A 14,262-nucleotide genomic window follows, 5' to 3' on the forward strand; every position below is an offset into this window, starting at 1 on the left:
TGACCAACCAGACATGTGCACTTGTGGCCTTTCCTCCCTGTGCAACTTTAGTGAGCAGGGGATCATAGCCACAGTCTCCCCAGACTGCTATGTAGAGCTGGTTATTCTATTCTTCAGCCAATCCTGGTGCTGCTCTTATGTTGTTTGCAAATATAAACAGCAAAGGAGCAGTGTCAAGATTGGCTTAAGAATCACATGTAGACCTGCTCTAGGAGGCAGTGTTGGGGTGGGAGGTTTGGGTTTACAGAAGAACATATGGTCAATCACTTTATGGCTTTAATATGAAGCCATGCAGTGATTGGACATTTTCTGTCCCTTGCTGCCTTCTAGTCTCTACTATTCTCTTATCATCACGGTCAGTGCACAGTGCACGAGCCAAGGGAGTAGAAAAGACGAAGGTTAGGACGCCACCTGACAGAGTAATTTGTAGTCAGATTTCTCCACTTCATGTTGTCTGATCGTGATCCTGGTCCCAAGAAACCAGGAACAATTCGCTAGTTGGTGTGCCGTGTGCCTTTCTCATGTTATCACAAATGTATCAATGAGTGGCCTGGCTCTGGTGGATCAGAGGGAACTCTAATATAAGGCAGAGAGATACCCTAGCAAGATATATATATTTTACTAGTATAGTGATGCCCTGGAGTCTAACCATTGAACTTAAAGGGGTGAGCTGTGAAGATGCTGATAGAGCCTAGTCTTCTGCCATGAAACACATTTGGACTTGTAATGAAGGAAAATATAAACCTGTCCTATTTTACCAGTCTGGTAACATGCTTCTCTAAAATACTTTCTTGTGAATTAAGAAAGTGTGCAGACTTTGTGAAGTTGAGCAACAATATATATTAGCAAGATGGAAAGAGGTTGGGAAATGTATGTTGTGCCTCTATCGCTCCTCGGGGTCCTAGGCCACTCATATAAAGGAGGAGCCTGGTGCTTCCTCTCTGTAAAGTTGAGGGCATTAGCAGTGCTTGTTGTGGATTGTAATTAAAGTGCCAAATAAAATGCATTATACAAGTAACAATAATATATAAAAAAAGAATGATGGAATCATCATGTAAGTACTGTGGAAATTATCCTCCTCTAAAATGGCCTTGGTAACGCTCTCATTTGAAGATGTCTAAGATCTGGGCTGCACAAAAAACAGACATTATGGGGCCTATGCATCAACAATGCCATTTGCGATTCCTTATTAGCGAAAAATAAGGAATCGCTAATAAGGAATAGCAAAAGGCTATGCATGTAGGAATTGCTATTCAAATAGCGATTCCTTAATATTCCTTATTACCGATTCGGCCACCAGTTCAGTTCATTACCTCCAGGCTGGCTATAAAAAATGTGTTTTCTCTAAATTCCCTCTACAGGACTCTCCTTTCCTTTTCCCTTTCACTCTTGACCACACACATGGACTCTTAATTCTTGTTAAGCAACTAAAGAGGTAATTCAGATGAGGGGACAAGGGGCAAGTGTGTATTCACAAGCCGGTCACTGCTCTGAGATATTCAGCCAAAACTTGACCTGTGAGCACAAACAGGCCCCCCCATTAGGATCTCCAATGGAAAAGGGATGGGAAATAGATGAAGGAGGATGATTGGGGTATCTGTGGGTGGGGAGTTGCCGTTCCAGCGCAAAATTGTCCTGAAGTATATAGATCACCAACAAACTTACAGGTTGGTGGGTATTCATAAACAATTTTTTAATCTTTCCCACACTGAAAACAGTAGGAGGTTTAGTACTGGACAGGGCAAGAGGAAATCCATTCCTCAGATGTGTGTTGGAATATTAAGAATAGTATTAATATTATCTTTTTTAGAGAGTGGAACATGGCCAAAAGTATCAAAGTGTTGTACAAACAAAAGCCGTTGCCATTACAAATAGAAGGAAACATGGAAAATAGCAATATTATTAGAGAATACTGCTAAAATGCTACTCTCCTTGATTCCAATACATTATTGATCAAAAAATGATAATTTTGGTTATCCACAGAGTATAAGATGTACGTTGTCTTAACTTTCATCAAATCTTTGTCCACATACTCTGTTGTTGCTGGTTGTGTTGTTGGGAGAGAGTGCCATATTGTGTTGTGTGTTTGCAGTCCTAGTCCACGGTCTAGTCAGACAGCAAGGAATCTGTTAAATAAAATCCTCTTGACCTCCCCTTTGACAATAATGTTCAATAGGTTCAGCCAAGTCTCTGGTGGGAGAAATTTCTATATTTTGAGTGCCGAGCCGGGGAAAGAATGGACTTCGGTAGGTGATTTCCTGAATCTCGGTGGCTCTATTAGGAGGGAATTTGCAAGAGAGCGACTCCCATCTGATAAAGTTAGATTTTGGGTTAGGTACTCAGGTGTGCAGTAGTGCAGGGCTCTGTGTGTCAAGCATGATATGTTCAGGAGGATCCTTACTTTGACTTGGAGCCATTGTATTGAGTTGAGTGAGTGTGTGATCAAAACACATCGATCCAGTTATCAATCTTGCTGAGGTATGGAGAGTTGCCTTTAGTGGCTCTAGTTGTGTTTTGGATACTCCTGTTAGAGTCACATTTCCATAGTCAACCCTGAATATGACTAGGGATTGCACTGCTGTTTGAGATCTGTATCCAGGATGAATGGTTTAACTTTCCTTAGGAGACTTAGTTAAACTAGTGCACCACATGTGGCTGCACTAATGTAGGCTTGCATGTTGCGATTTCTGATGGGTGTTATGTGAAGGAAGTTTGATGAATCAGCAATTGTGGGTTTGCAGTTAAGATAATCTAAGTGACTGAGTCATTTTTGTAGAGGAGGGGAGCTGTGGGGGCAGAGATGAATAGAAATTCAATCTTTAGAGAATTAAGTTTGAAGTAACTTTGTGCTAGCCAAGTTTGGGTTAACTGCAGTGCCTCAATGAGAGGGATAATATCTTCTAGTGAGGATAATTTTAGATAATTCCGAGTATCACCTGCATGCATTTTGTAGATAAGTTTAGCTTGATTCAGGATCTCTGCCACGGTTCCATATAAAGGTTTCAAAGTGTAGTGGAGATTGAGGACCCTTGGGGGACTCCCAGTTGGATCAAATATGGGTTAGAGAGCAAGCTACCCAAGTTGATAAGTTGTTATCAGATTTGTAGATAACAGTTAAACCATTTTAGAACATTTACTGACAGCTCTAGTCTTCACAAATCTCGGAAGGAGGGGTAGTTGACAATGTTGAATCCTGAGGAGAGATTAAGAAGGAAGAGCAGAAATACATTTTTTTGATCCAGGATTTTGAGTGCATCATCAATGATATGTGTGATCAATGCTGATGTGCTGTGTCCTGGTCTGCAACCCGAATGGAACTTGCCAAGTAAGCGGAAAATTCTAATGTGCTGGCACAGTTGGTTATGCACACATTTCTCCAGTAGCTTTGCTAGAAACTGGATATTTGTGACTGGTCAAAAGTTATTCAGATCTGTTGGCTCAGCATCTATTTTTTTCTAGCAGGGGTGTAGTTTGACCAAACATTGTGAATTTTGACTATATAGGATCACTGAAATGTGAAGTTAATTTAATCACAATTATAATATGTAGATTCACGTAAAAAAATGTTATATATCTTTGCTTTAAATGTAGGCAAAATAGTACAATGCGACAGAACTATTAAATAAATAAGGTTTTGAATGAAAAATGTAATTAATACAACTATATTAAAATACAATGGATTATTTTTCTGAAGTTTAAATAAAAATGTCCACCCGAAGAAAAATATGCTTTTATTGAGCATTAATAATTATTGAAAGTGATGTATAGAATCAATTAAAATGAAAGTGATCATTTATAATTAAAATGTGATGTTACATGATGTTTCACATTAAAAAAACTGGTTATTAAATAATGTATATATAAATCATAAATATGTACTCATTTTATATTTTTTAGCATTAATTATATCTTTAACTATTTTAAATAATCAAATTTAATTCAACACTATAGAGGTTTTATTGTAATTCCCTGCCCAAATTATTTAGGAGAATGTTGCAGTACAGTGGTTGGTCATGTGTGGTGTCGGACTTAAGTTACTATAAAAGTGTAAGTTTCTCCTTATCTTAATAGGCAAAACGTAAAAGGACAATCACCTCCACCCATAAATAAAAATGAGGATACCTCAAAATATATCATGTTGGTGAGACATGTCAATTTACTAGTAACAGAGGTGATGATTTTCTCCTATCACCACACTTGCCCACTTCTATTCAGGCAGTTAAAAGGCAGCTGCAAAATATCAAATGGATTTTTTTTCTCATGGGGATTATTTTTCTCATGGAAAGATAATGAGGTTATTTGACTAAGGATATCAACCACTGTCAAGATGAAAGCCCTACTACCAGTCTCAGCAGTTTTTTGAACAGCATGCAGCTGTCCCAATCTGGAAATTAATGCTCAAATATTCACACCCCGAAATCGGTCCCAGGGTGCTTTTTTACGGTCCAGGGAGGACCTGACCTGCCAGTTCAGGCTGGTTTGTTTCCATGGTGACCAGTGTCAAGACTGATTTGCATATGGCTTGGTCAACACTGGAATGGCATGATGAGCAAAAAAACAATAGATGTAGGCACAGATCTCTGTACTGGGGTGAATGTTTGACGTTGTTCAGCATTCCGTCCATCAATTATTTTTTTTCATTTGTCACCCTACGTGGTACAGTTATTCCCAGACGTGGGCTCCGTGCTTGACATGACACTGGAGTCAAACTAGCTAGGCTGATGAGGGATGATACCATGAAACCAGTCCTAGGATGCTTGTTTCCAGTCCAGGGAGCACCTGGCCTGGCAGTTCGGGCTGCACTGCTCCCATGGAGAGCAGGGTTCAGACTGATTTGCATATGTCTGGGTCCAAACTAGAATAGCACGGGGAGCAAAAAGAATGGAGTTAGGGACAGATCTTTTATTGGGATGAATGTGTGACATTGTTCAACATTCCATCTATCAATTGTTCATTTTGCATTGGTCACCCTAAGTGGGACGGATATGCCCAGAGGTGGGTCACCATGGCAATGGAGTCATGCTAGCCTGGCTGACAAGGGGTGACACTGCAAACTGGTCTCAGGATGCTTGGTTTTTTTTTCAGGGAGGACCTGGACTGGCAGTTTGGGCTAGACTGTTTCCATTGGGACAAGGCCAGGACTGATTTGCATATGGCTGGGTCCAAACTATAATGGCATGTTGAGCAAAAACAATGGACATAGACCCCCAGTTCTCTGTACTGAGGTGAATGTTTGACATTGTTTAGCATTGTGTCCATCAATTGTTCTTTTTGCGAATATTCACACCACACATCACCTCTTTTTTTGTCTTTAGTGTGTAGCTACCTTCCATGCCAAGCAGTGCCACTGAAGGTTTCTTGGATGCAAAGCTGATGACATTAAAAGGGCCCACAGCTGGACCACCACATTAGCACTGATTACATTGAACCCACTGATTCATTTTCCATCTTTGCATGATTGAAAACTATCTGACTCCATGGAAAAACAACCAGAACGTTGATTACAATAGCAGAAAATGGCTATTCGAGCTCCCTGACCGATGACCAAGAGCTCAGTATTGAGATTATACAAGGTAAATGGGTTTGCTACTATCATATTAGGTGAGCGAAGCCTGTCATCAGTTTGCTTGTGATGGGGAGGAAATGCAGTACAGACAAAACGTCTCATTGCCAAACTGCCCTTTGCAAATTCTTGGTTTCGGATCTTTAATGTAGTCACATGGTGTTTGCCAATGTCAATTGTCTAAATGGTATTGTGAATCAAGTCATACTTTGGTGCAATCCGACCCTTTCCTCTCACAAACATTTATGGACAAATTTTGCTTCTCACTATTTATAGTAGACCTATTAATTAAATATCAAAATCAACAGGAGAGGAAGGGATCAACACGGCTAGTCCCCTCAATAGAATATCAAAAAACAACAAAGCCAGTGTACAATAATATGAAACAGGGGGCACTCTAATCAATGCAATACATCAATCAAACGAGCAACGAGCCTCAGATTCCCTGTGAACCGTTATGTTCATAGGAAGTAAGTTTGGCCACTATGGAACAGTAACAGTACCCAGTGGGTATGAAAAAGCCCTCACTCACCAACCTGGTTGGTGACATGCTTCATCATTGGGCTTCCACTGGGACGACCGAATGTCATCCCAGTGTGCTGCGACGCCAGGTTACTGCGGAGCTGGGTTGGTTGTGTGGGGAAAGTGAATTTAAAATGTCCAATCAAGTCAAAAAGAAACTTTATTAATTTTGCTTAAATGGAAAGGGATAAAAAGGAGTGAGGGTCAAAAAAATAAAAGACCTGGTTCACTCCGTGGCGGTCAACATGTTTCTGCCTCATGGAGTGTTAATCGGGCATTCGTCAGGACCAGAGGGGGATGTGCGCAGCCCCGGTGGTGTGAACTCGCTAAGGTCCACCCAACCGTGGGCTGATGTGTGAAAAAACAAAAAAACACTGAATAGTGTGAACTCCGCCAAGTAAAGTAATTAATTATGGGGAGAGGAACGAGTTTACTAGAGAGGCCAGTCCGTTCGAAGCCTCATGGATCCCGGTAGGGGGGTGGGAGCAAAATGGCACACCGCCCTTGCTGCTCTGCACCCACGATATGCCTAAACAGCCTCTTGCTGCCGGGTCCGGATAGTAAGTAGTATTAATTAAATAAGCTGCATAAGAAGACGCAGTTGGGGTTTTCAAGTATTCCTAATTGAATGTAAATGACCATACTGTCACAGAAAATGGTACTTTTAATTTAATTTTCCACATTTCAATGAAGTATTGAATAAGAGTAATTTGGTTAGTGCCCATGGTTGTTACGAAATACCTGCTTGTCTTCTCTTCTTAGTGGTTTCCAGCTGTCCTATATCCTTAGCCCACTTAGAGCTGGCTTTATTGGAGTTAGTATTGAACATTTTCCTGATTCATTCACAACTTATCTTTTGGGCTTTTTTTTAACTCATTCCCATTCTTATCTGTGGAACTCTTGTCAGGATTGAAGATATCCAAATGTAACATTGTTTCTAATGCCAGGGCATTCCGATATCATGTCTGATATCAGCAGCTTTATATTGTTTTGTTCGAGGAGTTCATAAAAACAAAAGTTCGATCCAAAGAAATCCTCTATTACAAGGTTGAATTTTAACAAAAAGGCCAGCCCTCAATGAAGTAAATTGTGATTAGGAATGATGGGAAAGCAGAATCCAAACATCAAATATCCTGGGGCAGATCTACAGCGCAGCAACGCAAGTCCTTTGGCTGCGCCACGCTGCTGCACTTCTGAAGCACAGGAATGCAACATATTTACAATAATATGTTGCATTCCTGTGCTTCCCCCTTCGCTGGCGCACGAACTGCAGCCATGCGCCCCACAGGAATCCTTGCACAATGGTGGAAGGATGCCTGCGTCATGGGTGAGATTGTTTTTGTGCAGGAAGGGGCACCTTCATGCAAAAAAACAATCACTACTGGCATTTTCCTCTTTCAATGTGTGCTGTAGAATGCAGCAAGCTTTGAAAGAGGAAAAAACAAGGAGAAATTAAAACATTTCTCCTCGTTGCACCTCGCTACGCCTCCACAGGTTGGCGAAGTCAAGAAACACATATCCAGATTTACGATTCCTCGTAAATCTGGAAATGTGTCTCGGTCCAAGGGTGTTGTGTGGGAACACCCACAGCAACACCCATGAACCGCACCTTCCACGCAAAGTGCTGCGAGTGAAGGGGCCATATTTACAAGGAGAGGAAAAGTCAAAAAGGGTGGCTTTTCCTCTCCTTTTAAATATGGAGAAGTGAAATGTGCCTCCAGTACGTCACAAAATAGTGATGTACTGGTGGCGCATGGGGCTTGTAAATCTGCCCCCCCTATATTTATATAACAAGGAAAAGAAAAATGTATCCATAAAGAAATTAAGACAGATTTAGTATCAAGCAGCATCTTCTTGGCTGGGTGATGATACATTTCTACATGCCAATAACATTATCAATGTTGATATGTATATTGGCACAGGATAAATGGCAATATTAGCAAATTTATGAATGACCATATAGTTCCCGCAATCCTGTTTTTGCAACAGACATACAGGAAAAAAGACAAAAAGATTGTCAAATACTTACTATATTCATTCATCATATGAACTACATGGAATGGAGCCCAGCATACTGTGAAGAGGACCACCACTGTTACCATCATGATGATTGCTCGCTTCTTTTTCCTAAATTAACAATTATGAAATCAGTATTGACATTGAACACCATACAGGTAAACACAGTAAAGCAAAATTTGGAAACTGAAATGCACTAATTGCTATGCACACGAATTAGCTGACATGCAAGAGTTAATCTCTAGAAGCCTGATAATGATTACAAAATGACAAGTTATTTATCAACATTTTTTAAATAAATAAGTTAATCATTAATTGTGCTTACTATGTGGGGCATCAGCGTTTAAGTGCTTACTAAACTTTATGACAACTATTCAATTGTATTTAGAAAATTAGAAAAAGTGTATATATATATTTAAAATGTACGATTATTATTTTCTAATACAGTATTCTTGAGTGCATTAAATGTTCAGATGTGTCACCATATTGTTGCATAAACTAAGTCTCTAGCTTAAGTTTACATGGTTTGTTTCCACACTCACATTTGACATGAATGAATTTAGGGGTTGATTAGGATGACGGGCAGATCGCCACCGCCGGGCCGGCGGTGGCGATCGCTCCACCATCGTCATGACATTTACCCCAGCCACATTATGATGGTGGTGGGTATCGCGGCGGAGGAAAAGTCCGTCCGCTGCTTTTCCGCCAGTAGCAATCGTCACGATTGCCCAGCGGAGCAGTCAGCATGCTCACAATGGCGGCGGAGCCTAGCAAGCTTCGTCGATAAAACTATGATGCCGCAGTAGCCAGCCTTTCTGTGGCGGTTGAACCGCCATTGAAAGGGTGGAGGAGAATGTCTTCTGGGGCCCGTTGCAGGCCCCCCTTGTGTTGGGGGGAGCTGTGGGTGCACTAGGGTGTACCCATGGTACCCCCCTACATTTCACTGCATCAAGTGGCAGACACAGTGTAGTGCCTGCCATGTAGTGCAGTGAAATGCACAACATGCTGCTTTCAACATCGCGGCAGTGCTGCTGTCAGCAGCCACAGCCGCTATGTTAAAGGTGCGGAATTCAACTGCAGCGGTGGCGATCCCATCATAATTGGATAGGGAGGACCGCTGCAAGCATGGCGGTTGGACACAATCACCACTACGGTGGTGAGCGGATCAAATCCACCCGCCATTGTAATGAGCCCCTTAGTTCAATGTTTGAATGAGAAAGACAGATTTCTGTAGCTCCGCAGAAGCACACCAAATACATAGTTGAAGTGGCGTCACTAACAGTCTCAAAACCGGGATCCAGGGACACCATGGTGATTGGAAACAAATCTTTTTAGTTCTTTTCAATACCACACCAACAAATTGCACTAAGATAAAGACACTTTAATTAAAAGGCATACTTATTTCAAAAGGTGTACCCTGTTACTTGGCACATCAAAAAACAACCAAACAGAATATAATAAAAAAAAGCACAAATGCATGTTGCAAACAACAAAGATAAAATTACCATTTATACCAAGGTTAAAATAACATTTAAAAGCTAAGCACCCCAAAAACCTAATTTGATGTGCGATGCTAGGAGAGCATGGAGTAGTATAACTTGCATCTAGAGTTTCTTAGGGAGAATCAGCACACTGCATACCTGTTTACAGCCAAGTGCTGTAATTATCAGGAGTCAGGGAGAACGTGAACCCGCAAAAGGCAAACATATGTTGCACCAGCATCAACTTCTCCCGGACTCAGGCTCAAATCAGCTTTCAGTAGAAAGTGTGACACTGCAGCATCTCCTGCAGAATCTTGTGCAATAATCTGGGGAGAAGGACGTCACCTAATGAGTGGCCAAGTGGCAGTCATTTTATGCTAAGATGACATTTCCAGGATCATATTGGGAATGTCTGGTATAACCAATGAGCATCAAGATGCCAGTGCAGGATGAGTTATTTTAAACTATTGAGGTAAAAATATGACAAATCAGACTACACTGTCTTGGCTATTGTTCTTGCTTGACCTTGAAATTGAGAGAACATAGCATTTGTTTCAGGATGACGTTGCATCAAGTGCCATGTTGCTGGAGTGACTTGGTACTTTCACAGGTTTTCGGAAAGATAAGGAAAGCAGACATCTGCATCAAAAGCAGACATGTTGATGATGTGGCAAAAATATAGAAAATGGAGCATAGGCCTACTTAAATCAGAGTGTGGTCCCATAGTCTTTACATTATACCTGGCTTGTACCTCTAAATTGTGAAGTCATATTGGTGCAAAGATACATAGGAATTTGTTTAATTTATTGGGAAATCCATGCTCTGAGAACATTGAGATATAAGACTCTATAGTTAAATTAATCTCATATTACACATCATGTACATCTGAATAAAAATACATATTCATACAGTAAACCCATTAAAGCATGATAATGTAACATAGCAAGAATAAATGCAATAAGAAGTCCATGAATTCATTTCTTGAAGCCTTGCATATTTCAATCAATGAAATGTTAAACATTACAATATATGAAATGCATTTTAAAAAGATATCATAAAAGCATTATGCCGGTAAAGAGGGAGGCATGGTGGCGACTAAACAGATAAGGCATGATACTGAATATACCAATTTAAACTATGCTGCTTAAAAAAGAAAGAAAAGCAAAAATAAAAAAAGGTCCATTAAATTTTTTTTAGCTTTAAGACAGAGTTCTTTTGGTATTTTAGAATCCTTAGAATCCTGTTTATGTTTCCAATCGATTCATATGTCGCTTTTCGATCCTCGTTTGAAGACATGTCGCAGTTTTACATGCAACTTTGGTGTTGTCATGGAGAAAACCAATCAATGCGTGCTTCTTCTTGTTAGTTTGCACATTAGATGGAGCAGCAAATGGTTGCAATTCCAATGCACTAAGTAATGGGGAGAATACTGCATTTGGAGGCTCGAACATTAACAGCAAGTCAATCCAGTCATCGAGTAACTCTTCAAAGAGTGTCACTGATGGAGTTGATCCATCATACAAAATTAAAGAGAGGGGGGACACAGGGAGCTACATAAAGGTCTCCCTAGGAGAACCTTACAACCAATGAGAGTCACTGTTCCTATCAAAAGAGAGAGAAAGTAAGGGAAAGGAACTCTGGTCGTCCTACCACTATTTTGGTGGGGGACAGTGTGTCCTGATCTTGATGCCCTCACACACCCCAAAGGATGTCATGCTTCATCATTGGGCTGTTGCTCCTTGTCGGGCTGGCGCTGCAATGCACTATGGGTCCCCCGAAGGGTCACTTTGTCAGAGATCTTTTGATAAAGCTGTGTGGGTGCGTGGGAGTGCGAGGTAATGAATTCCTAAAGTGAAGTAAAAAAATTACTGGAGGGGTAGTAAGTGAATTTATTGAAAAAGGAAGTCCCTCTGTCATTGTTAAAAACCAAGAAGGTGGTGCTGCTGTGAGGGATAGACTGGCCCTCTATAGCTAGGTGTGTAGCATACCCCTAATGCATACGCTTTTAGGTCGACATGTATCGTGCTAAATCGCGGTCTCTGGAGGAGATCCAAAAGAGCTTCTTCAGGACCAATAAAGATCATTTATAAAGAGTAAGAAATATAATAGCCTTTAGTAATCTAGTGCCACTGGGAAAGTGTAGGAGTATTACTACGGAATGACAAAAGTAAAACATCATGGAGAAGTAAGTTGCAAAAAAACTCAATGTATATATATAAATACATCATAAAATGACCTGGATCTTCCACTGGTGGGCCAAGTGCTCGTGGTAATCTTCTTTTTAGAGTTATTATCATACAAGCTGTGCAGCTATGAGTGAGCTATATAGGAAAAAAGATTTTTTTATAAGACAAGACAAACAAACATACATGATGGTGTACATTTCTTTTTGCCATGGCGACGATGTTGAAATGCCTAGTCAGAGAGACAAACACATAGAACCCAGTATCGCTCATCAGGACCGCCATGGTCGGTAGGAATAGTACCAGTGCAAATAACATATAAATAAAATGCTAGAGCCCACATTGTTGGCAAACCTCAGATCACAGTGTGTATGGTGATCGTTGATAAGTAAATAGCTCAAAGCAGAGTGCTCACCCCTTAATTGCGGGAAAGATTCCCCATGAGAATCGGTCTGAGTCTCTAGAGACCTGTAGTAGGTTAAAAAATAGAAATGGGGCAGCGGTAGCGTTAATGATGATGAGTAGGACGCTACCGTTTGTCATGGTATATTGGTTGCCAATGAATCTCTGAGCAAGGGCTGTACTAATTGTGCCTCGTAGATGAAGGCGCCGTTACACCTAGCTGACCTCATGCTGTCTCCGCCGGTATTGGAAAGACGCTGGTGTTCTGTTTTTGAAGTGCCAAACACTCTACTTGGAGGAGTGGCATGTTGCGGTCATGTGGGTGGCTGCCGAGCAAGGAGCATGCTGGGCAGTCACTCATGTCAGCGTGGGGGCCATTTAGGAATGGGGAAATGAGTATACGAATAGTGGTGGCAGGATACTCTTTGTATGCGATACAGCTTCATATAGACAATATTTACATGTTCTTAATAAGCAAGAGCTTGTCTAGCACTATAGTGTTGCTGGAACAGCTAAATTACTGGTCATTAAGGAACTGACAAGTGTTAGTCATGTCGGTAGTTCACAAAGACAGCGTGACAGCCATCCTGTAGAGTGGAGTTGTATCTAGGAACTGGAGGAGAGGTATTCCAGTGTCTAACAGTACAAGGAAATCATTCATACAGAATAATGACGGAGTTGAACTGGTGATGACTTACATAGAGGTATAGGACCAAGACATGTGGATAAATATTAAGGTAATCTATATTATGATGGAAGTTAACTTTTCCTCAGTCCCTACCACTCAGCGTTTGTTGGTGCATGTTGCTTTTGATGCACACATGGTGAGCTTACCAGTGATGCTCAGTTTCCAGGGATAACTCTAATCCTGAATATTGGTAGATAGTAATGGGAAGGAGAGGGAAGGTGGTACACGCAGTCTCAAAAGAGGTGTCCGGATGTTCTAGGTCAATGTGGAGGTGGAACCATGCAGAGTCACAGGACTTCTATCCAGGGGCTCTCGTCATTGAGACCACGTATGCTCATTTGCAGACAATCGACACATCTCTGTTCTTTTCGGAATACTGGAGTCAAGCTATCCTGGCTGAAGAGTGGTGAAACCCCGAATCCGGTCCTAGGATGCTTGATTCCGGTCCAGGGAAGACATGGCTTGGCAGTTCGGGCTGGACTGTTCCCATGAGGCACAGGGTCAAGACTGATTTGCATATGGCCATGTCTGAACTGGGGTGGCGTGGTGAGCAAAATAACAATGGATTAAACCCAGATCTGTGACTGGGGGTGAATGTTTTGCCAATGTGCAACATTCCGTCCATCATTTTGTGTGTTTTGCTTTTCGGAATAGTGTCATCGTGTTCCTTTTGGGGGTCAGTCTCTATGATTATCCAGTTGACCTGTTCAGGTGTGTGTCCCTTTTCTATGTACTCTGGTTGTGCTGCAGCTGCAGCAAATATTACTACTGTGTTTGTTTATCCTCACCCTCACTGGTCTAGTGGTCATCTCTACATAAAGGAGATTGCAGGGACATCTGACAAGGTACACACAGTTCTTCATATTGCAGTTGGTGTGTCTGCGTTGTGTCCATTCTAAATAATCAAACTGCAGTGTTTTCGTGTGAGTGGTAAAATTGCATTCATTGCAGTTGTCACAAGGGTAATGTCCTTTTACAGCTGGTAATCCCCATAATGTGGTTTGATCCTCTGTCTGTCTTCTGTGGGTTCTAGTATGGACTACTAAGTCTTTCAGATTTTGTGTACGTATAAAGGCAAACATAGGGCGCTCCAAGTTCACGTCACTTGTATTGACAATGTGCCAGTGTTTCAGTAGTATGTTTTTGACTTTATTAGATTGATGCGTGAATGTGGTCACACACATGATGATATCCTCCTGAATTTTTGGATGGGTCTCCAGAAGGGCTTTATGGTGTTTATTGTGTGCCCGTTTTTTCATAGTTTTGATCTGTTTTGGGTAGTTCCTTCTTTCCAGGTTCCTACTTAGTTCAACCGCTTGAGTTCCGTAGTCGTGGGTGGTGCTGCAGTTTCTCCTCAGCCTGAGGAAAAGACCATAAGGGAGATGTTCCCTTAGGGCTTTTGGGTGA

The 14,262-nt window shown here is 41.3% G+C and overlaps 1 protein-coding gene across 1 annotated transcript in view; it reads right to left on the reverse strand.

Moving 5' to 3' along the window:
• QRFPR (pyroglutamylated RFamide peptide receptor) overlaps window positions 1-14,262 on the reverse strand; it is a 633,745-nt gene that overhangs the window by 23,487 nt on the left and 595,996 nt on the right. The window contains exon 5 of the mRNA XM_085641574.1: window positions 8,115-8,212. Coding sequence (XP_085497700.1) covers window positions 8,115-8,212 — 98 coding nt within the window. The remainder of the gene's footprint in view (window positions 1-8,114; window positions 8,213-14,262) is intronic.

This window comes from Triturus cristatus, chromosome 2_2, assembly GCF_964204655.1.
Source record: "Triturus cristatus chromosome 2_2, aTriCri1.1, whole genome shotgun sequence".
Classification (NCBI taxonomy): domain Eukaryota; kingdom Metazoa; phylum Chordata; class Amphibia; order Caudata; family Salamandridae; genus Triturus; species Triturus cristatus.